Source organism: Halichoerus grypus, chromosome 3 (assembly GCF_964656455.1).
Source record: "Halichoerus grypus chromosome 3, mHalGry1.hap1.1, whole genome shotgun sequence".
In the NCBI taxonomy this organism is placed as follows: Eukaryota; Metazoa; Chordata; class Mammalia; order Carnivora; family Phocidae; genus Halichoerus; species Halichoerus grypus.
The window spans coordinates 30916340-30940985 of record NC_135714.1 but is presented as its reverse complement, the minus strand read 5'-3'; the positions used below and the strand labels follow the sequence as shown (position 1 = coordinate 30940985).

Genomic DNA, 24646 nt, shown 5'->3' with positions numbered 1-24646 from the left:
GTGTTTCAAATATCTCCTTTAGAAAGAGAAATTAAGGAATCAATCCCATTTACAATTGCACCAAAAACCATAAGATATCTAGGAATAAACTTAACCAAGGAGGTAAAGGACCTGTACTCTAAAAACTATAGAACACTTATGAAAGAAATTGAAGAAGACACAAAGAAATGGAAAAACATTCCAGGCTCATGGATTGGAAGAATAAATACTGTTAAAATGTCTTAAAAGTGGGCCTTTCTTCAATCAAGCCTTCAGATGAGTCCCCATCCTTGGCCAACACTTTGATTACAGCCTCATGAAAGGTCCTGAAACAGGATCCAATTAAGCCATACCTGGATTGCAGACCCACAGAAACTATGAGGTAATACATGTGTGTTGTTTTAAGGCACTAGGTTTGTGATACTTTTGTTATAGAGCAGTAGGTATCTAATACACTTGCCAAAGAACCTCAGTGGGGACGATCCTAATCCATAAAATAGTTTCTCACTATGTTGAACCTCAAAAGTGTAGCTTGAAGTGTAGATACTTGTTACTCAAAATGTTGCTTATGGCCACATTTCAATCTCTGAGATTTTTAGAAATGCAAAAGCCCAGGTACCATCCCAGAGCTACTAAATCAGAATCTGCATTTTAACAAGATCCCTGGGTGTTTTATATATTCATATTAAAGTTTGAGAAAGGTGGGGATCCCTTTCTCCCAAAGAGGCTCCCTCTGTAATTTTCTACCACCTTTGTAATTATGAGTCCTGCATACCACAGGGGTTAGAGGGCACCTTTGTTCAGGACACCCTTCTCCTGGGTCAATGGAGCATACTCAAGTTACCCCTTCCACTCCCTATAATAGGGAATATGTATTTCAAAGAACTTATTCCCTTAACATCCAGGTAGAGAATGTGCTGGTACATTTAAAAAATTCTACTTCTCTACTCACAGAAAACATCATTGTTACCCTCAATGTTTGCAATCTGTTGGAAGGAGGGGGCTTCCCATAGATCAGAAAGTAGCAGAGTCCAGTAAGTTGCTCAGTGTGGGGATCGAATGGCAAAGCAATGACAGAGGTGGTTAAGAATACCATTTCCAGAGGAATCGGACATGAATTGATACGTGTTCTCCGAAATGTGGAGAACTTGTAGGGCATCGGAGGGTGACAGATGTTGAAGAAAGAGCAGGTAGGAGTATTTATGGGGCCCTTGGTGAACTTGGAGGTAGACCCATTTGGCCGGAGCATGGACTTCAGGTAAAGGGATAATGAGAGATTAAGGCAATAGAGGTCAAAAATGTGGAGGGAGATAAAGAAAGAAAAAGAGAGGGTAAAAGGAAGATCGATTACAAAGGTACCAGTTGCTGTTTCAACTAAGGCATCAAGATATAATAGATACCACATTCCAAAGTAAGGTGTGGGTCGCTGATTTATCAATGAGGAGGTTGAACACCAGTGACATGACTGAGTTCCTCACTCGTATAGGAGGTGTAAAAAGGTTGGGAATAATTGAAGAGGAGAAGAGAAGAGTTTTAGAAAGAGTGGCTGCTGTGCTGGGGCATTAAGCTCTCACCACCATCACATAGGAGGAGAGGGAAGGGGTTCTTCTTTCTTTACTTCAAGGCAAGGGGGACTTTTGGGCAACGCCACTCAGCTTAATATGTGTCCTCTTTCTGGTGCTTGTCTTCTACCTGCAAAGTCTGAATGGTGAGGGATGACTCGGTCAGCTACTTTGACAGTGGAGCAAAGAAATGGCTTCACTTGGGGAAAGAGTGGCTGTGATTCCCACAGTTTTTTGAAGCAAAGAATGTGTTCCTGTGGGGCAGGCCTGGGAAGGGGTCTTAGGTCCTGTCTACAAGGATGGTCTGGAGGGGCCGGCAGCCCTCAGGGAAAAGAAGCCTGGAGCCTGAGGAATAAGTGAAGAGACAGCCAGAGTAGATGTTCTCCCTCTTTGATGAGAATTGAGGAAGATAGATTCCCAGGGGTGGGAGGCAGAGCAGGAGGAGAGGTCTCCAAAGAACCAATGAAAATTCACACGAGAGAAAAGTCTGCTTTAACCACTTTCCATTCCTATTTAGCTCTGATGAGAATACGCAAATAGAACTTCTTTGTCCTTTCTCCTCTCCCTCACAACCTAAGCCTGTGAAGATAAAAAAGCGGTCAGCAGGAGGGGAAATGACTAGCAGAAGGACCTGGCGGGGAAGGAGGGGCAAAGATTGGGTCCCCAGCATACAGACTCAGATGGGGATTTGCACGCAAGGGGCGGGGTGTGATCAGGATTGGGCAGAGGAAGGCACTGAACTGGGATGCAGTTCTACAGAGGCTCCAACCTTTCCCATAGCGGAGTTCTAGAACGGGTGGCTCTTCTGAGGTCGTCCCTCTTGGGAAGACGGTGCTCCCCCATTCCCATTAACCAGTCCCTGGGTAAGGGATGTCCCCGGGAAGGAGGTAGCTCTCTTTTGCTGAGGCCAACTTCCAGAGATCCTCTCAGCTGAGAACCTTCGGGACCAATCCTCCAGCAGCCGAGGGACAATTAAGGCATGCCCGTGGATGGCACATCACTGCTTCAGTAAATGGACGACACAGCCTTCCCAGGGCAGGCATCCTATCTACAGGGGCACGAGCATAGGAGAGAGAAGAGTTTTTAATCATTACAGAGGACTGGACTTCCAATTAGTGTCCAGAGCAGCTTTTATTACCTTGAAGGTACCAGGAAGATCATGGGGCTTGCTCTAAATTTCATCCATGGGTGAGGACAGAAATATCCCCACAAAACAAATGTATAGAAATGTGCATTTAGCTAACCAGCTAAATAAACTTAATCCCCCAAACCTTGGTTATAACCACAGCAGTTTCTAGAGAAGCAGCAGCGGGAAGATACCTTTTACATAAGAAAATTCCAGTGTGTGTGTGTGTGTGGAGGGGGGGGGGGAATTATTCAAAGGCAGCTCCTAGAGCAGGGGTTCCATACTTTTTTGGTGTGTGCTTTTGTGTATGATCCCTTTGACGGGATGGCGTGGCCTGTGGAATCTCTTCTCCAAACTGTATTTTCAAATATATGAGATAAAATATGTAGTACTACAAAGAAACCAGTTGCGTTGAAATATTATCGAAAAGTTTTGAAAAAAACTGTGGTTGAGTGATATGTACCACTTCACATTTTAAATATTAAGATCTTATTTTAAACCTTTGAAATTTTAAACCTCAAAGTGATTTCGAAATAATCAGGGGTCTAAGCCACATTTTGGGACATCTGCAAAACTGTAATAAATATGAAAATATCTGTGATTTCTCCTGAGGCCAGTGGGGCAGACACTGTGGGATGTTGCCTACATTCATAACGGAAGGCAATGCTAAATTTCACTTCAAGATTATTGAAAAAAAAATGAGTACTTACTGGATGAATAATTTAAGATTAATTGAATGAATAATTGCAAGATTAATAAAGATGTAATATTTTTCCCTGCCCAAATCCACAAACTCCCTTATTTCTATTTACAGACCCCTCAGGGGCCCATGGATTCCATGGAATCTGGAATCTGAATAAGATCAGCTAATCCTCTGCATCACAAAGTAACGAGAATTTTAGGATCTTGTTGAGGGGAAGCAAACTGGCCCTGGAGTGTGTGGAAGGCTTTGGAATTCTAGAAGAGGAGAGGTAAGGGTTCTTTGCTCTAATCCTAAAAGCAAAGAGGTGAGTGGAGACCCAAGGAGTGTGGTGTGCTTCCAATAAGGAATTTTCCATGGCCATGATGGCCGAGAGAATTATGAGAACAGTCTCCTTTCCTGTTCTGTCTGTGCTGGATCCACAGAGGGTATTGGCCAAACTTTCAGGAAAAGTCTGTTACACGCAGCACCTTTGTATTAGTATGTTGTGGGGGCGGGGGAGGGGGGAGAGTAGGCAGCATACATGTTTGGGGAGGGGGCAATGAAGAGAATTGCAGCCATTCCTAGAGGTCAGAGTGGCCATCCTAGAATTGTACCCAGAGAGCAATTAGGGGCCAGCTGACCATGAATAAGCACCTGGCAGTGGTGACTGAGTCAGAGAGGCTAAGAGACCGACCTTCTTCAACCGGAATATGTGAAAAGTGAGGGAGCCTGGACGCAGAGAGGGGGAGCTGGGTCCTGCCTGCATGGAACGGAACTACCCAGAGGTAGACAGGTAGGTTACATCGGGCTGACAGTTTTAATGTGACCCCGTAGGCAGCAAAGGGCTGGCTCCTGGAAGGGTGTTGAGCCGAGGAGTGTCTGCTATAATCAGGCTTCTACAAGGAGCACTCCGACAGTGGGACGGTGGGTGGGAGGGCGGCCCAGGCTAGACACAGACTCCGTTTCAGAGGCAACTGCATGACGTAGAACCACGAGGAACACAAAAGGAATATGAGAACGCTTAGAATCATGCCTTTTAGGGAGAAGCGATTGTTGACATAGCTTGCCTTTCCAAAGTCAAACACAAAGTCCTTTCAGCAAGAAAAAAACTTGTGTGATTGCTTTGAAGTAGAAGAAACTGGCCTACCCAGTTCTGACATCTTGGTGTGTGATTACAGAAGAAAAGGTGGCTTAGAATTTCAGCAAAGTTATTTTTTTTTTTTTTAAGATTTTATTTATTTTTCAACAGAGAGAGAGAGACAGCGAGAGAGGGAACACAAGCAGGGAGTGGGAGAGGGAGAAGCAGATTTCCCGCTGAGCAGGGAGCCCGATGTGGGACTCGATCTCAGGACCCCGGGATCATGACCTGAGCCGAAGGCAGACGCTTAACGACTGAGCCACCCAGGCGCCCTCAAAGTTCTTCATTAAGTCTCATGGTGGGGAGTGGGGGGGGTGGGCGGCTGGATTGGGGAGGGATGCTCATTGCACTCAGCTCCCTCCTGGCCAAGCATGTCTCTGGTGAAAGAGTTATGCATGAATGCTGAGACCCAGGGCAGAACCCTAAAGCTTTATTCCGTCCCTACCACACGTCAAGTAGTTTGTACTGTTGTTTCTTCACGGTATCAGCAGACAGAGTGGACACAGAAATATTTTAGGAGGCAAGGGTCCCCAGGGCCTCCTGTAGGCTCAGAAGGATAGAGAATCTTGATAAACATGACCCTTGGAGTAAAAGCAGAGGGTAGGAGTCTAAGAGGCTTTTCAGTCACTTAGGGACTCTATATGGTACAACAGTCTCATGTGGCTATGGAGCACTTGAAATGTAGTTAGTCCAAACTGAGATGTGCCATAAATGGAAAATAGCCACCAAATTTTGAAGATAGAGCACCATAAAAACAACATTAAACATCTCATTAGCAATTTCAAAATTTTGATTACATGTTGAAATAATATTCTGGATACGTTAGGTTAAATGAAATACATGATTAGAATTAATTTCACCTGTTTTTTTTTTTAAAGATTTATTTATTTTAGAGAGAGAGAGAGAGAGACCGCGCGCGCGCATGTGCATATGTGAGCACGGGGAGGAGCAGAAGGAGAGAGAGCATCCCCAAGCAGACTCTCCACTGAGCGCGGAGTCTGACTCGGAACTCGATTCCAGGACTCCGAGGACATGACCTGAGCAGAAACCAAGAGTCGGCCACCCAACTGACTGAGCCACTCATATGCCCCAGTTCTTACTCTTTTTCTAATATGGCTACTAGAAAATTTAAAAATATATGTGTGACTTGCATTATATTTTTACCAGAAGAAATAACTTGTAGTTATTTCACATGGTTAGAAATCATCACAGAGTTAACTCATATAACCCGTATAACTAGAGTCTGGCTTAAGCTCTGCAACCGCTATGTGATGTTCTGTAATCTTTGTACTGTCCTCCTGTTCCTCTTTTTTCCTATTTTCCTTCTGATTCTCTATAGCCGTTTCAGGAAAACCTTTAAAATAAAAATAAACATGAAAATTTCCTGGGCATGATGGAGGGGCGGGGGGCTGTATGGGGCCTGGTGGTTGGCCCACACTGAGCCCAGGACAGACTGAGAAGACAATCACCCACAGAGGGACAGCGTTCTTAGCCTCCTAGCCAAGCAGATCAACTTTCTGGCCGTGCCGAAAGGAAGTGAAAAGGAGCGTCTGTGTTACTGACCTGGGTCTTGGCAACAGACTGGCCCATATGGGATTCTCCGAGTTCTGAAGAAATTGGCAGCATCTCTATGTCATGAAAGGACCCTCCCGTCCTGTGGTTCTCCCATACTCTCCATCCCACCACCCTGCTTCATGCCCCTCATGCTCCACCAGACCCCTCAAGTTCTCCCTGTACCCCAGCCCTTTCCTGTCTAGCCAGCCTACGCTGAAGCTTGTTGCCTGAACCCATTATCCTTCAAAACTGCTAAATGACTTGAAAAGACCTCTCAGATGGCAGGCTCTTTCCTGGAAAAACCCTAAACCTGGATCCATCTCCTAAGCTGCCTTCTTTTTCCTACCCCTGGGCTGCCAGGCACAGCTAGGCACGAGCATCATTCAACTGAGCAGATCGGCCCATGAAAAATTCATGGGCTCCACTCCAGCTGTCCCCTCCGCGATACGCAGCACTGCCTGCACCACCAGGCCACTGTCCCTCCGGCGACCATGCAAACCCGCAGCACTCTCAGAATCTCTACGAATTAGCAAAAAGTGCCCTCCCTCCAGTTAGTTTTGATATTGTACAATCTGGAGAGCTCTGTCCTCAGGATAGGAGGAAGTGGCATTTCCAGGGCCCCAGGGGGCAGCATACCTGGGCCCAAGTACTTAAAACCTGTCCACACACTGCCCCACCCCGCTTGCCCCTGACTTTGGGTCTTCACAGTGGTAGCAACTACCCCTCATCCCCAGGGAGAGAAAAGCAGGGTTGGTTCCTGGTTGGCATGAGTCAGGCTTCTGTAGGCGAAAGGAAAAAACCTCAAGGAATGCTCAGAGCATGATTACATAGGACCCAGTCACGCATGAGTGTGTAAGTGTGTGTGAGTGCCGGGGAGAGTATACATGTGTACTCTTCTGTGTGTGTGCACAGCCTTGTGGGCGGTGTGAGTTTACAGGAGGAAGCTCTCCTCTGCTTTTCTAAGACTTGACCAGGAAGCCAGAATCTCTCGCCTTCATATTCTGGGATAGGTTAATAAACAGTGCCCTTGTGCAGTACACAACCCAGACGCCTGTACTGATGGCTCTGACCATGGTCTCCTCAAACCTTGCATCATTCCCTTCCCTTCCATTGTCAAAGCATGGCTTTGCCTCAGTTCACGTGAACCTCCTCGATTTTCTATTTCCCACCTGTAAGTATATGCACATCTGTACCTTTTCTTTCTTTCTTTCCTTTCTTTCTTTCTTTTTCTTTTTTCTTTCTTTCTCTTTCTTTTTCTTTCTTTCTTTCTTTCTTTCTTTCTTTCTTTCTTTCTTTCTTTCTTTCTTTCTTTCTTTCTTCTTTCTCTTTCTTTCTTCCTTTCTTTCTTCTTTTCCTTCTCTTTCTTTCTTTCTTTTTTTCTTTCTTTCTTTCTTTCTTTCTTCTTTCTTTCTTTCTTTTTTCCCATTTCCCTTCAATTTCAGAGCACAAGGTGTGTGCCTTTTGTTCAAGGCCAACAACCCTATGCTATTGATCCCATCAGGGGTCTTCTCCGGACCTTGTTGCATTAGCTATCCCCCCACCCTATTCACATCTTCCTTTCTGTCTTTTTTCCAGTCGTCCCATAAAATCCACTCCATTTCATAAAAGCCTTCTCCTGACTCCCAAGGCCCCACTCCCCCTCCTTTTCTTTTCTCTCCCAGCCAAGCTTCTGGGAAGAAAACTCTCTAGGACTATTTTTACTTCTTTGCCCACTGCACTCTGGCCTCCCCTTCACCATGCTTCTTAGTGTCCTTTCACGGGTCCCTCAGCAACCTCCATGGTGCCTGATTAGCTGGATAACTTTCCAGTCCTTATTTTACTGGACTACTCTGTACGTTTGACACTGATGATAACTTCTTTCTTCAGGAAAATCTTGCCTCTGTTCGCTTCTGCGCAGAAGCTATCAGCGAGTGAGAGGACCATGCCCAATGTCCCTATCTAGGAGGAAGAGTTGCACTCAGGTGGGCAGCCCCGTGTTCTCCTGAGACACGGGAAACCGATCCGCAGCCAAGCTGTGGAGGTCATGCTGAGCAGGGCCTGGGGGTGAGGCAGCTATGGGAGGCCCTGGCCAAGATACATGAGTAATAAGCAGCAGATGGCAGAGAGAGTCAGAGAGAGACAGGCAGACAGACAGACAGAGACAGAAATAAAAACCAGAGAGAGATAGAAGACACAAACAAAAAGAGAGACAGAGAGGAAGCTTATACTTGCTAAGAGGTAGAAGTGAGGAGAATGTGGCAGTCCAGGGAGCTGGAGAAGGAGCCTTACCTCCTACATTTACTACTTACTGCTCCTGGTTCTAATGTGCTGGAGGACTTGGGGCCTGACTCTTTTTACATCCATGAAAGAGTTTACCCTCTTAATACATTTACTATTTATGGAGCTAGTGTTCAAGTTTCTGTTGATTGCAATCAAAAGGAAGCTTGCCTAAGTACCTTGTACCCTGTCCTCTGAAATGTGCGTTGTGCGTTTTTCCAAACCATGCAGTTCCTCACTATAATTCTCTCTTGCTGTTTACAGAGAACAACCATGTCAATGTCTATCCACCTGGTGTTGAAGCTCTACCAGCAAAGGGCCCAAGTCACTTACACCCAATTTTCAGAATGTGGTGGTCCAGAAAGGAAGCAGAGATTATGAACACCCTTGCACACCTAGCAATCAGATTCCTCCAACATCTACCGGGCACATGGACAGAATTAGGACTTCTGTATTTGCAGCTCCTGATTTAGGATGAAAACAATCTCATTGAACAATGGAAATTCTTCTCACTGCCCCTAAAAAAAATTTTATTTTGGTGACAGAATAATTTATGATAATTTATGACAATTCCTGGGCATTTGAAGTTCTCTGTTCTCCTTTTCTTGACTATTAGGCTCAGCTATGACCCACGGTTATTGCCAACCCATTCTCTGGTTCTTCCCCTCATGCATGCTCATCACTGTGGAGTCGACACCATGCAAATTCTCTCACTGTACATTTGCTCATACACTTTCCTCACCTTTCCACGAATCCCAAGACTCAGCCCAAATTGTACCTTCCCCATGAAGACTTGCTCCGAGCCTCCATTGCAATCCTTTTGGTCTTCTTGAAATTCCTCTAGTCCAGGGGTTCTCCACAGCAGGCGGGGGGGCGATTTTGTCCCCCCCCCCCCCGCCCCGGGAACATTTGGTAATATCTGGAGATATTTTTGGTTGTCACAACTCGGGGGGAGGGGGGCGGTGGTGGGAAGAGTACTACTGGCATTTAGTTTGTAGAGGCAGAGAATGTTGCTAAACATCCTACAGTGCACAAAACAGCCACCCAACACAGAATTATCTGGCCCATAGTGTTTTGATAATTTTGAGAAACCCTTCCTTCTAGCCTGACTCTGGCACCCTTCATCCTCTCTGTTGACTTCTTATTATGGTGTAGAATCTTAGGGCTGGATGCCCCCCCCCACCCCGGGCCTTTGATCATTTACTAAATGTTCAGTGACTCTCCCCTCTGGCCTCCTACCCTCAACCCAGTACTAGGAACATGGTACATGCTTGCTGTCAGATCAAAATAACCCTAGGTTGTATGAAATATCATTTTATTCCCTGCAAACATTTATATATATGCATATATATATATATATTTTTAATTATCAGCTTTTCTCCTGGATATAACCTCTCAAAAGGAAACATGACTACATCTAAATCACAGAAGGAAGAAATTCTACAGAGACTTTCTGAGGAAGTTTGTTCAACATTAAGTAAAGTAAATACCAGCCAACTGAGTCTTACGCATTTAAATGATGGTGATGAAAATCACCACCTTAGCGGCACAGAGGAAAACAGGAAAGGTTTCTACTAAGGGGAATGATTAACTGAATTCTTACAGAGACACTGGAAACAAAACAAAACAAAACAAAAACCAACAAAAAACAGAAAGGACAGCCCATTGCCTAAGTTTGTAAACTTGATTCCTCCAAACTCTTATTTATAACCTATCCCCATAAACACTCTCCTTGAAGAAAAAAACATCTAATTGTTGACACAGGGTTCAAAAAGGCTAGGTTAAGCATGCAAAGACAGACTAAGACTTTGTATTGGAAAAAGAGAGCTAATTGGCTAGTATTTTGCATTTTGGAGGCAGAACAGTACAAGCAGAAGTTCAAGTGCAGGCCTGCAGTGAGCTGATCTTGGATTTGAGCCCCAGCAACACCATGGAGCAGCTGTGTGACTTGGGTAAATTCCTTAATTCCTCACATCCTGATCTTCTCAGCTTTGAAGTGAAGGGCAGTAACAATACCTCCCCAAATATCAAGTTGTGAGGATCTGATGAAGGAACACAGGAAAAGTGCTCACTGTGGGATGGGGCTAAATCTAAGGGACGAATAAATGAGAGCTATTGTTAACAGCTATTTCTACCTTTTAATATTTTATTTCTGAAACAAATGGGAAGATCCCTTAGCCTCATGGTGTCGATTTTTATTTCCTCAGAAGAAATGTGACATCCCCTTCCTAAGATAAAAAACTTCCATCACATGGAAGTCTTCACATTTAAACTAAAACAAACGATGGCTTTTTAAATTGTGCAAGCAAATCTGTAGTGGTAAGTACCTGGGGAATAACTGAAGCTTGATTTTCTTTCCTTCCTTTGTCTCTCCCTTCATCCCTTTCTCCCTCCTGCCCTCCCTCCCTTTAGTGGAATGTGCAAATGCACATATATGGGGTTATGTGACAGGAAGGTATCTACAGAGACTGGGTCAAACAGCTAGGTGTTACAAAAAATCTGAGAAGGGAAATTTCAGAGCCTTGGGTTCCAACCCTGGTTCATCTAGGTATGAGGTATCTGGCAAGTCACTTAACTATCTCTCATCTCTAAAGTAAGGGGCTTGATAGACGGTTACTAAGGTTTCATCCAGCTTTAATTACAGGGTTGTATTTTTATTTCTGGAGAGCCATGAGTAGACATCCAATTCAAATATGTTGTTTAAAATGGCCCTGTCTTGGGGTGCCGGTGGAGCGTGCGACTCTTGATCTTGGAGCTGTGGGTTTGAGCCCCAGGTTGGGCGTAGAGATTACCTAACAAAAAAGGTCCTGTTTTTTTACTAGTAAGTTCAATCTGTGAAAAAAAGAGTGAAACATGATTCATTTTTCAAATGATATTTTACATTTTGCATAGATATCTTGGTTCAAGCATTTTGCTGCATTCTAAGTGCCAAAACCTGAGCTGGCTTTATGGGTATATGACCTGGACACAGGGCTCCATGCTTAGAAGGGCTCACAACTGCTTTAACACCTGCTGTTGCCATCCTGAAATTCTTAATAAGTTTTGAACAAAAGGCCCTGCATTTTCATTAGACACGAGGCTCTGCAAATTATATAGCTGGTTCTGGCTACAACTTACAGTTTACAGTTTAATTTCTAGGCCCAGGACTCTCTCCTTTTTTAAGTTAGAAACCTACATGGACGTTTTCCCTCTGCAGCCATTCTCAGTTTTTAGGGTGGTATAAAACGGCTTCACCTGCCAGACTGCAGGATGTGCCCACAACTGAACAGGACCCACAGTGCCCGCCCCTGGCTTCCAACGGCAGGGGCTCCCATCCTTCAGCCCCAGCTATCTGTAGTGGCCCAAGCTTCTGGGGATTCCCAGTGTTTGTAAGAGTCTATATGTTTCCAGGACTCAACAAGAAGATAAATAGTCTTCTTTTGAAAATTGAAAGGTGACAGTCAAACCAAGGAAGAGCCCCATTCTGTGAAAACCCTCAGACCTCACCCCCCTCACCATGCCTGTGATCTTGAGCGTTACTGAAGGCCTGACTACCTGGCTTCAGGGGTCTCTCAAGTGCAGTAAAGAGGGAACTACTCACAAAGGCTCTTGTCTAATCAATGCACATGATGATTCAACTTCAAAGTCACTTCTGACTCTTAGTGTGTGTTGTCATTGAGCACAGCAGTGAGCAAACACCATGAAGACGAGTTAATTCCAGTTTATCACAGTGTCCGTGGGTTTACTCAACGGCCGGTGGAATGGGGATACTACTCACCTTACAGAGCTGACATGAGGATATAAGGAGATCATAAGTGACGAGGTACCTAAAGAACTATTTCGTGAAAGTATTTGCAAAGTGCAATGTGGGCGCACGATTTAAAAAAAAAAAAGCAATTTGTTCCTGCAGGTATGTATAGGTTTATTCTCCAAAAGGAGCAGCTTAAAGGAAAGCGGAGATAGGAAGAAATTTAAAGGATTTGCCTTTACTCCTCAATTTTCAAACAGTGAAGCTTCACGTACGGCGCAGCGCCCCTCTCTGGACCAGTCACGGAGGGGAATGCCAGCTGAATAGAAATGCCAACAAAGAATTAATGCCCACTCCGATGACGGTCAAGTCAGGTCATCTAGAGCTTCCTGTCCCGCTCTCTCTCTTCCTCTTCCTCCGCCCGTCTGCTCTCAGCGAAGGGCAGGATGAGCCGCGGAAACCCGCCCGCTCCTCTAGCTCCCGCGCAATCCCCGCGTCTGCGCTGAAGCCGGACTCGGAAACGGAGCGGGCGCGGCGAGAAGAGGCGGGACCAGGCAGAAGTGGGCGTGACCGGGGCTGCCGGAGGGAGGTGTGGTCGGACCTCGGTGGGCGGGACAGGAGGGGCGGGGTCATGGCCTAACCGGGCGGCCGCAGAAGCGGTGGAATTTAGAAAGGAAGCGGACGCCGCGGGGCGAGGCGGGGTCAGGCCGCGATGGGCGGGGACGAGGGCGGGGCCACAGGTGGGGCTCGCTCCCGGGCAGGCGGAGCCCGGGGTTTGGCGGGGAGAGGCCGGGCCGAGCCGGGTGGGTGGGGCCGGAGAAGAGGGTGCTGTACGGGGCGGGGTTCACAGCGCGCGGGGGCCGAGCCCTGCTACTCCGTCGGCGGCCGGCTCTCGAGCTGCACTGTCTGCTGGATCCCGGGACGCGGCGCCCGGTGGGTGGAGGGCGAAGGAACGCGGCGATGGCCCCAGGGGAACTCTCGGGGTCCGCGGTCCTGGCCGCCGCTGTCTTCGTGGGAGGCACCGTGAGTTCGCCGCTAGTGGCCCCGGGTGAGTGTCCCATCGGGGCCTGGGCGCTCGGCAGGAGGCGAGGGGTCCGGACGGCAGCCCCGCTGTGCACTGAGCTGCCCTTGCCCTGGCAGAGCCGCGGGATCCCGACGCTGAACATCTGGCTGTTGGAGGGTGGCCGGGCCGGGTGCGGCGCGGGGCGACGGCTCCCGTCCCTCCCTTCCCGCTTGCCCGGGACCCGCCTTCCCTCCTCTCGCCCGCTCCTCTGAGGACCTGTTACCCCTAGCCCGCCCCTCTGAGCTGTCCGGGGTGTAGGGACCGGGCCTGGTCTTGGCTTCCGTCCGGGCGCTTCCCGCCAGGCTGAGCACCTTGGAGCCCCGCGGACCCCTTGCCGCGCTTGTCCTCAAAGGCCCCGCGAGCGGAAGATCGACACCGGCGACCGGGTGCGCTGTCGTAGCTCCCCCCCCCCACCTTTGTTTTATATTTTAAGACCTTGGGGAGTTCCATTTCTTTCCTTTCCAAGTTTTCATTAATTGTAGTGGTTGATAGATTCTTGGGGGCTTTCAGATGTCTTCCCCACATATCCTGGATAAATCAGGCTTGGAAAAAGGGAAGGCGCGTTTGTAAACTTACATTTTTTTTTTTCTTCTTTGAGTCAATTCCTGTCACCACAAAGGAACCTTCTGTGGTCAGAGCAGGAAGCCACCAGCAGAGACCATAAAAGTGTTGTCTTCAATGACGAATTTGGAGCAGGAGTTTTTAATTGAAATCTAAGAGGACGTGTAACTTTTACGGAAGTCCAGTCTTACACTCTTGTTTTTATGGCTGTAGACCCCAGGGATTCCTTGCCACTGGTTTCCCTTTTAATTGCCACTTTACAGCACTAGTTAAATAATAATAATAAACGCATACCTTCTTGGCCAGTTGGGGTTACCACAGCCTGGAATCTTACATCAGCAAGCTCTCCCAAGCTTGAGTGGCTCCTCTTCACGTCCAAATAATAAGCATCTGGAAGCCTTCCAACCGTGACTATCTCCTCCATACAAACACGTACACTGCTCTTTACTCCTGAGAAGATTCGAATCTCTTACAGTTTAAACTGGCTTATCACTTTGGCCTTCACTTTTTCACAGAAAACAACATGTTAGGAAGGCAACAGGATGGAGAGTATGTCTCCTGAGCCTTTATTAGCAGACCCGTATTTCCTTCAGTCATCCCTCCTGGGGAAATGGAAGCTAGTGATATGTATTACTGGATGGGAGATTTTGGTTTTCACCCCGTGTTTCATGGCTGAGACAAGTGGGTGCATCATCAGGTTCAAATTGGACTCGGGGTTGTAGACCGTACTTAGCTGCCCCAGAATTTGAATAGCTTAACCTGGGAATAAAATTGTTAAAAAATCAGCATTGGATGCATACAATCAGCCATCAGCCAGGGATGTCCATTCCTCGGTTAAGTTTGTGTTTCGATGGATCTCTGAGCAACACTCAGCTCTCAGGTTTGGTATGTGATGAAAAAAGTTCTCATCGAATTGCAGAGCAACGTTTTTTGATGAAAGTTTACCATTGAAGAAGAACAAAGTATCTAAAAAGGAAAGAGTACAAAGGTGCCCGTGTGACTTGAGTCCTGTATGAAGAAAAGATGTCCTGACCAGCTAACATCTGGTCCTCTTGGAATCTATGACGGTATTAATGTTTGTAGGTAATGTTTTAGGAAAGTAGGAAGAAGGAAATAGGCAGCAGCGTTGAGTGCTTGCTGTATGCCAAGCTTTGAATTGGGCGATTAATATGCTTTCTCTACACTTATTTCTCAGAGCCCTATGAAGTTCTTATTTACTGTGAGGCAACTGAGGCCCAGAGCAGTTAAATAATTGGCCCAGTCACATAGCTGATGTATCAGTCAGCCTTCAATCCGAGAAGCAGAACCAGTGGGAGGTGAGCGTGTGTGTATGTGTGTGTGTATCTTTATATGTATCTTTGATCACCTAGCCTGCTTGATTCCAAAGTTCATTCTCTCTACGGTACCCCACTTCTCCCCAGAGAGAAAATAGAACAGAAATCAACCTCAGCAGTCTTGTTGAAATTCTAAGATCGGAAGTGTAGGACATCCTAAAATTGTAAGCATGTGGTTAGCAGAAGTTGGGAGGCAGAGAAAAAGACAGGTAACTTCACAGTGGGTAGTGACAATGTCTCTTTCTTTTCCTGCCTGCTAGAAGGATCTCGTTAAACTTCTGTCTCTTAGAAGCCACATTCGAAACTGTATACCACAGGCATCAGAAGGGATGATTTTCCACATCTTGGCTTATTTATGCCCTTAAGGTTTCTGGTTACTCAACCTTTGGGCTTATTAGTTTCTCTACCAGACAATGGGCACGGCCTTCTAGAAAGGAGTGGGTGGAAAAGGTTCGGGGGCTGGTGAAGAGAGAATGGCACTCTCCTCGGGTTTTGTGGGCTTCCATCCAGCCTCCTACTCCTCATCTGATGCTAAAGATAAGCTTTATTAAATTCTGGGTTCTCCTTTGGCCAGGTAGCAGCCAAGCTGTGCAGCCACATAATAACATAGTCAGTGGACAGAATGTTTTGAGCAAGCATCCTGGGAGCTGAGACTTCCATGCCCAAATCTAATTTAAAGAGGAATTAAAAATTTGAGAAGTGCCTTTCATTCTCTTCTCCCCCTTTTGCCCCCCTAAAGGAAATTAATCAAACAGATGATGTGGGAGTTTCAGTAGTTGAATTCAAATGAGACAGGCCAAAGCCCCAGGCAATAGAAAAAAAATTTCATTGTTACTTTTTAAAGAATTTGGCTCTGATGTTGAAGCTTACTTACATGTTAAGACAAAAGAGAAATTATTTAAAACTGACAAAAAATGATTTAAATTGTCATTGGTTAAAACTGTTAATGTTGAGTGGTTTCTAATTATTTTAGGGCACTTCAGTAATTGGTAAAGATTTGGTGGGCTCCTGATAGCAGGGAGAATAAGGAGTCTGGTGTGCCAACAAGGACTAAACTTGGAATTTGGAGTTGGTTCATTGTAGACACTTCATTCTTTTTGGAGGAAGGATGCAGTGTTTGTTATACCTGTTTTGTGGCAGGCTCTGGTCTGAGTATTCAGATCATTTAATTCTTCAACACCCTGTCAGCTATGTGGTTTTATTCCTGTGTTTATAGATGAGAAAATCGGGTATCTGAGAAGTTAACTTGAAAAAGTCACTGAAATATTTAAGTTGGATTTTGACCTTCAGTCAGATCTGTTAGCTTCTGAAGCCCGTTCTTATTATTAGTAAATCATTTTGGTTTTCTTGCTAGTGAGAAATTTCTTTTTATTCGACGATATTTATAAAGAATCACCAAGTAATAGGCTAATGGCAAGCTAGAGTGGAAAGAGCACCAAGCTCTAAGACAGCCCTGGAGTGGAAGTCAGGGAGAACCCCTGCCACTTCGGGGAGTGTGGCTGTCTATGACTCTATTTTCTTACCTGTAGAATGGGCATGTGCTAGCTCCTATCGTTGCCTGCCTTACCGACTGCCAGTGAGCATATCTCTTATCCTTTGTACTGTTTCTTTCTGGATTTCTTTCCCATGGTTTCCATTAGGCTGGACTTAAAATGTCAGCCAAATTGTCTAATAAATGTAGACCACACGTCCTATAAGGTTGTCATTCTGGAGGTGGTGGTGGTTATGCAAAGATAGGTTCATTGTACGTTTATAAAAGCCCAGAGTGGCACCTCAGATTCATGAATTTGCTGCCATTGACTGGGAGTTATGTAGACAGGCCTTCTTTTTCCATTTCCCTTCAGCTAAAATACAGTGCTCTTGGTCCTTTTGGAAAATTCTCCCAAAGATTTAAAGATTTAAAGGGGAGACAATTACCCTTTGGTCTTGTTACTCCAAGGCACTCGCCACTGTTAGTGTATTTCCTTCTAGTTTTCTCTCTATTTTTGCTTGGATAAGATCATAATGCAAATATAATTTTGTATCCTGTGTTTTTCTTTCTTCTTTTTTTTAAAGATTTTATTTATTTACTTGAGAGAGAGAGAGCAGGCGCGCACAAGCAGGGAGAGCGGCAGGGGGAGAGGGAGAAGCAGGCTCCCCAATGAGCAGGGACCCTGGGAACATGACCTGAGCCGAAGGCAGACGCTTAACCGACTGAGCCACCCAGGCACCCCGATCCTGTGTTTTTCATTTAATATTATATGTGAAGTCTCTCCATTTCACTACCTACTCAAAAAATTGCTGCATAATATTTTATTGTATGGATTCACTGATTTTGTGACTCTGTTTTAGATTTCAGTCGTTGCTAGTTATTTTTAATTGAATTTGAATTTTCGAATGAATTAGGTTATTTTTGAAAATTTTAAAAATTTTATTTATTTGAGAGAGAGTGAAAGAGCATGAGTGGGGGGAGGGGCAGAGGCAGAAGGAGAAGCAGACTCCCCACTGAGCAGGGAGCCCGCCTCCTGACCCCACACAGGGCTCGATCCCAGGACCCTGGGATCATGACCTGAGCCGAAGGCAGACGCTTAACCGACTGAGCCACCCAGGCGCCCCTCAAATGAATTGTTTCAGTGAATGTCTGTGTGTAAAGCTTTGTCTAGATATCGATGATGTCCATGGAAAAGGAGTTCTTGGAAAGGCGGTGTTGGGGTCAAAGGTATTCATGTTTTTGAGGCCATTGATGACACCAGTATCGGTGGTCTGAAGGTTGTCCCAGTTTACTGCTCACAGCAGTGTTGAAGGACTCAGTTTTCAAACTGTTGGCATTGTCTCAGAAAAACACATTTGCTAATTTATAAGGCAAATAGTGGTACCTTGATTGTTTTAATTTGTACGTCTTTGATTACTGGTAGGTTGACTATGTTTTCTAGTATTTGAGCCATTTGCACATGCCTGTAATCCCTTTTGGACAATTCTGAAGTCAGAAAAGCTCTGAACACCAAGTTTTTGAGGCTTTTTTGCATACCCCATTGGTGGTAAAACCTAACCAGAACCAATATAAGATTCTGTAGTACGTATTCATTTCACTTAGTTCGAATATTACTAAATTTTGCTGCAGTAATCTCAATAAATTTGATTTTGGAGTGTTACATAATGTGTGCTAAATGCATTGCATTACCTTTCTAGAATCTACAAAGTCTGAATTTCGAGGCACATCTGACCTCCAGGTTTTCAGGGAAAGGATTTTGGTCCTGCATTTCCTCTCCATGACTCATTTGTTCTTGTCTGTGGGCAGCCAAATGTACAACTGCTTAAAATAGTAAAATATCCTATGGAGAAAAGTAACTCCTCAAATGAGTGGTACCTCATGAAAAGAAGCACTATTTTGGTATCCTAGTGTGGAATCTGCTAAAATAAAGATACCTGGGCAAAGCTGAGGTTTTCTCTTTTCTCGGTGGCTTTGGGGATGGATGCCCCCTATAATGGCAACTTTATGGAGAAGCTGGGCTCCGTTTCTCCTCTGCCAGTTACTGACATGGCTCTCTTTGTAAGGGGGAAAAAGCCAGAATCTGCCCAGGGACTTTTTGGGGAGGGAGGGATGGATAGAAAGTGGCAGATACCCCAGGCAAACTGAGTTTCGCTGCCGGTCATCTCACCTTGAGAATCCTTTTGCCAAACTGTGGAACTCACGGCAACTGGTTTTCTGTTGTGCCTTCGCCATCCCCCAAGGCCCCCACCTTCTTGTCTTTCCTCATCCCAGGATTCTTTCTTTCTTTCTTTTTTTTTTTTTTAAGATTTTATTTATTTATTTGAGAGAGAGAGAGAGATAGGGAGAGAGAGCACAAGCTGGGAGGAGAGGGAGAAGCAGGCTCCCCACTGAGCTGGGAGCCTGATGTGGGGCTCGAACCCAGGACCCCGGGATCATGACCTGAGCCGAAGGCAGACACGTAACTGGCTGAGCCACCCAGGGGCCCCTTGCTCATCCCAGGGTTCTAAACAGCTGCAGCTGTATCGACTCTCCCCTCCCGTCATTCTGTTTGCATGCTCCTGTGTGTATGCATTCCCACCACTAAATAAAATGCCGTTGTACGGAGGGGAAAAATCTGAACCGCTTTCCTCATCTGTATTAGGGAGAAAATGTGGGGTTGTTGTGACAATTACATGAGCTCTAAAACATGAGAGTTCATGGCACAGTGTTTGGCACATAGTAAGTACGAAGAAAGTATATTATTATTTTGTCCTGAACCAAATACTAACCTACCAGCACTATCCGGTGAGACAAACTTCCTAAATGCTCCAGCATTTTCCTTTCAGGTCCTCTGCTATTGCCTGAGGCATCCCCTATCTCATCTAGCTTCCCAGCTCCCACTGAGGCTGGTTGTGTAAGGACAGGGGTGGGGGCTGAGGAAGCAATGTTGGGAGCACCTGAGGCCTCAAGGGGGGAGGAATAGGGACCAGTGGGCTTGGCAGGGAGTTCTCTTGCGATGCGTGGGATATGTGGGGCTGAGCCATTAGCTACCAAAATTAGGCAAGGAAGGAGAGAAAGACGAAAGGAAAAAAACCATTGCCTTTATAAGGGTAGAATGTGACACTTGTTTCAGAGGAGTTCTGGAAGATTCATCAATTATCTGGTTCTCTCTAGCCAGTCGATCCAAAAGTATAGTCACAGAATTTTGACAGTGTTCTCCTAGGATTTGATGTGATCATCCTCCTGACATACTTTGTGATTATTCAGGGTTGGACTGATCATTGTTCCTCTTATCATTGCTGACTAGTGAATGTTGCATTGAAGTAAATCTTATGATGAATGTGGTTTAATAAGAAATATATTTAGTCTTTGCCCCCAGTTCCTGGCACAAAGTTCCTCAAACCCTTAGAAGTTCCCAAGTGGTAGGAGTGTCTTTTGTGATTCATGAGGAGCCCCCTTAGAGGGGATGCTCTGGACTCAGGGTGGTACCCTAGGTAGCCTCAAGATGGGGCTGGTCCTCTGAAAGGTCATGTGGTTAGAGGACTGGAACTTTCAGCCTCACCCACCAACCTCTGGGAAGGGGAAGAGTTAGGGGGGAGAGCTTCTGATTAAGTGCTTTAAAAAAACTTTTGAACAACAAGACTGGATGAACTTCTGGGTTGGTGAATGCCTGGAGGTGTGTGGAGAGTAGCGCATTTAGAAAGCGTGGACATTCCACATCCTTTCCTCATACCTTACCATATGTGTCTCTCCTATCTGGTTGTTCCAGAGTTATATCTTTTCTAAGAAACCGGTGAGCCGGTAAGTCAAATGTTTCTCTCAGTGTTGTGAGCCGCTTCAGCAAATTAATTGCACCCAAGTGTGGAGTTATGGGAACCTCTGATTTATAGCCTGTGGATCAGAAGCACAAGGTGACAACCTGGACTTGGAATTGGCATCCAAGGTGAGGGGATGGGCAGGCTTGTAGGACTGAGCCCTTAACTTGTGGGATCTGATGCTCTATCCAGGTAAATAGCCTCAGGATACAATTATTGCTTGGTGGTGCTAGGAAAAACACATACTGGAATGAGGAAGTAGAATTCTGTAGCATTAGGGGCTGGAAGGAACCTTGACCATCTCCTCAAAGCTTATTTAGAATTGAGGACACTAAGTTGGCCTAGCCAGGACTTAAGCAGGTTCCTTTACTCGGTCTAGGACTCTTCCCATTGTGTTAAAGCTGGCTCTCCATTGAAGTGGCCCCAGTTCTGCTGCTTCTGATAAGGCTCCTTGGTCTACATTTGCACTTGATCCTCATGCTGGTTTCCCAGCTCTCTGGATCTGGGTAAGCAGGACTTGAGATGCATGACTGAGGCTAACTGACTTATGGAGAGATTGTGGTGTTTTTAGCTGTAAAACCTTAGTTACAGTCAGAGGGGATTTTGGTGGTCATCTTGTAATTAACCCGCTCTCTTTGCAGATGGGGAAACCGAGCCCCGAGGAGTTCAGTGGCCTGTGGGAGTCAGGAACAGCATTAGCCTGTAGTGGGGGAGCAGACCATTAGGCCTGGTGAGGAGAGGGCCTGTGTATGTGTCTTGGGCACTGTCCACGGCTAAGATCCAAGCACAGGACCTAGAACAGAGCAGACACTTAAATACTGGGAGGAAGGAAGCCAGAGTTGGAATCCAGGTGTCTGACTTGGCTTTTTGTTTACAATAAAGTGAAGGGTTAGGCTTTCCAGTATTCACCCACAAACGTTAGCTATAGTCTCCCCTCTCCGTCCCTTCTCGAATTAATAAGAGGCTGTTTTGTCTGCCGGCTTCTATGGGCCATATTGTTCCCCAGGCCTGAGGTGCAAAAATCTGGTCATTGTGAAAAAAAAGAATGACGATAAAAGTAAGCAAGTACTGCTTCATCGGGTAAGTATGGTAGGACATTGATATGTTTGGAAGTGTTAATGAAAATTTTCAAAGCAAAAGTTTTCAAAACCCAAATCCATTCACGAATCTGTTTTCAAAGGTGAACTAAATTCAGTTGTGTTCCTAGAACCAGGGCACCAAAGGCATCTATTAATGTGTGTCTGTCATGTTCCATAATACTTTATATCTTTCTTTTATGCCTTTGTTTCACGGGACGGTGCTTTGATATATTTATTAATTCAGCAAATGTTAGTAAAATGCCTTACCGTGCGCAAGGCACTGGGGATGAAGTGATGTGAACAAAATAGACTCAGTCTGTGCCTTTATGGAGCTAGCAGGTTCTCTGGGAAGGTGGTAAAACAGGCAATAATGATAAAGTGTCTTTAGTATGTTTGGCACGTGGCCCAAGTACCTAACCTGGGGCTGGGGGTGGGATGAGAGAGTCTAGTACAGGTTGAGCAAGACTTTCGGGAGGAAATGAAGTTTAAGCTGATCCTGGTAGAAATGTTGGCATTAGTGAGGTGAAGAGAACGAGTGGTCAATGGAAGAGAGGAGGTGAGAAGTCTGGTTAAAACATAGATGGATCACTGGGCCCCACCCCAGAGCGTGTGACAGTAGAGGTGGGAAGGGACCGGAGGATTTGCTCTCCTCATATGTCTCCCAGGTGATGCTGCTGGAGTATCATACTTGAGTGGGGAGGTAAGAGGTGGAAGAAATAGGGGGCAGTGGGTCTCTTAACCAGGAAATCTCTCCCTTCTTCCGCGCTGTCCACATCCTGTTCTCCCCCCATTGTTCAAGCTGAGATCAAGGGTAGCACTCCCAAGAAACCTTCCCTAGGTTTTCCCTCTGATTTTATCTCCTGGGAATGGATGCGCAGAGTCCATGAAGGCCCGTGGCATCCATCCCGTGGTATTAAACATTAAGTTCTATGCAGTTGTTCTCACTGTGTCTGTCTGACCAGCGGTCCTTGGGGCAGCAGAGCGTGGAAGACATGCTCAACTGTTCCAAGGCTTGCTCAGATTCTTGCAAGCTCTCTGAGAAGCAGGCTGCTGCAGTCTCGGTCTCGCAGAGATGAGGAAACGCATTTACTGAGGGTTCACCAAGATGAAGAGAAGTGAAATGTCTCACTCACGTCACGGATGAGGGGAAACCACAGCTAAATGGATGTTCCTTGTTCTCAAACGTCCTCTATTGTTATTATGTGAAATTGTATGCACTGTGTGCTCAGCACCACAGCTACAAGGAAGGTTGTATATTTAATCTTTTTCTTTTTTTTAACTTTTTCACCATAGGCCCATCTACTTAAAGGAAATGAAGGCATCAGAAATTGAATGCAGGTTTTGCTTTTTAGTGGAAAATGGGCTGTTTTCCAAGGAATTCTTTAGGAATTGTCCTTTTTGCTTTAAGAGTAAATCTTTGAATGGAGTAATTCAGTTTACATGTCATTAGGTTTATAAATGAATTTTTAAAAAGTTTTAGCATGAGGGGGATATTAAGGAAAAATGGACTTCAGTTTCCTAAAAAGACACAAATTAGACAATTATGCCATTACCCTTCTTAACAGGCCAGAGGGGTTTAGCTGAGTGGTTGAAGATTTATAAAGAACCCATACATAAAATGTCACGTGATAGGTAGAGTTAAAACCAAACAAACAAAAAATCCTTTTCAATATCGGCAACATCCTTCCTCCCCCGTGCTTAAATACAGACATAACGTGCTTTTGTGACATTCCTGTAAGGGGTGGAAGCTTGAAGAATTCACGGGGCTTTCTGTCTCACGATATAACTCAGCAGTGCTAATTTTCAAACATTCTAACAGCTCTTCATGGCTGGAAGTCTCCAACACAATCGTGTGAATTATCTACGTGATACAAACAGCAGCCTGGGATTTCCTGGCATTGGTGAACTGGCAGATGGCTCATGAACAGGCATTCCTTCATTTTTCTTCGCATGTGTGTGCTGTATGCATGGGGAGCCTTAATTCCTTTGCAGCTTCCTCAATTCTTTCCAACCTCCTCCTCCTCCATTAAAGGCAAAACACAAAACAAGCGTGGCTAGAAACAAGAGGCATTGAAGATTGCTGGAAGCTAGGTGATGGAGCCAGGAAGCAGGGTTCCGAGGGAAAAATCTATTTCATACGCAGGATTGCCAAGTTCGTGTCTTAATATAACCTTTGCAGGTGAAACAGGTAGCTATTCCCTACAGGCAGCGTGCGATTCATGAAAAAACAAAGGGCCTTACTTGAGATAGTATTAGGTATTGTGTAGGTATGTAAAATTAAAAAAACTGAACAAAACAAGCTTGGTTTCTGTCCTCCGCAAACTTGAGATTCAGAAGGGAAAGATAAGCTCTGAATACAAATCACTGTAGAATAATGGAGAATGAGTTTGGTACAATCCAAGAACTACAAAATGCTGTATGGGATTCCAGAAGAGGGAGTTGCCTTCCGATAGGAGAGGTGGAAGGGACTTCAACATGCCGAAAGCCTGGTGTTGTCAGCAGACCCTAAAGGGAGTGGAGGGGCGGCATGGCCAGCACAAGGAACAGCCTGTGCAAAGGTGTGGAGGCAGGACAGGACAAGTCAGTGCAGACCCGGTATGAACGGAGGGTTCCTCAGTGAAAATTGCAGACGGGAGGCTGAGGTGAGGCTGTGGAGCTCCAGAAACTGTGCACTTTATTGTGTAGGCAGTGGGGGCCTAAGGCTGGGTGGAGTGGAGGATGGGGGACCGGAAGGGGGGCCCCCAGGCACTGGGATGTGATGGCAGAGCCCCAGAGGCTGAGCTCAGTAAAGTCCTGAGTTTGAGACATGGCCCCAGTACCTCAGCAAAGCAGCCGATATTGCTGTTCCTTCTTGTTGTTTCTAAGTTGCTGCTTTGGAGAGACAGAGAAACAGACAGAGACAGAGAGATGGGGGGAGGGGAGGGCCAAGAGGTGGGGACAGGGCTGAGGAGACTATCTGTTCTTTATGCATCTCAGAATTGTTTGGCATATAAAATGAATAACATAGTTCTTGGTCAGTGATAGAAATACGACACATAGGGTATAGGTTTAATTAATATCTATGACATCCAGAGAGAAACAGTTTTTCAAAGTTTAAGGAGTGCTGGGAAACCGGAATCATGAAGTAAGAGCAGCATGTAGTCTTGATGGTGTAAGGGTCAGGAAAAGTTCATTAATGGTGAAAGCTAGCTAATTGTGTATTTGTGTTCTGTTACAGTAAATCCTCTGACATTGTACAAATCAGCTTGACTCCTGAATTCTTAATCGTTAAGCATTTATTCTCAGAAGAATGTTGTGCATTTCTGTTTCTTTCCCCCTAT

General features: G+C 45.5%; 1 protein-coding gene and 1 long non-coding RNA gene across 5 annotated transcripts in view; both read left to right on the top strand.

Moving 5' to 3' along the window:
* The window catches only part of LOC144381331 (uncharacterized), a 178665-nt gene that overhangs the window by 21557 nt on the left and 132462 nt on the right, over positions 1–24646 (top strand). The window lies entirely within an intron of this gene.
* Positions 12857–24646, top strand: part of RELL1 (RELT like 1) — a 70053-nt gene continuing 58263 nt past the window's right edge. For 2 of the 4 annotated variants that reach the window (XM_036066148.2, XM_078068487.1), the window contains exon 1: positions 12857–13072. In XM_036066148.2, the coding sequence (XP_035922041.1) occupies positions 12985–13072 (88 nt within the window). In that variant the 5' untranslated portion in view covers positions 12857–12984. Of the gene's footprint in view, positions 13073–14843; positions 14965–24646 lie in introns of all 4 variants that reach the window. The other 2 variants (XM_078068488.1, XM_078068486.1) reach the window with 2 other exon arrangements.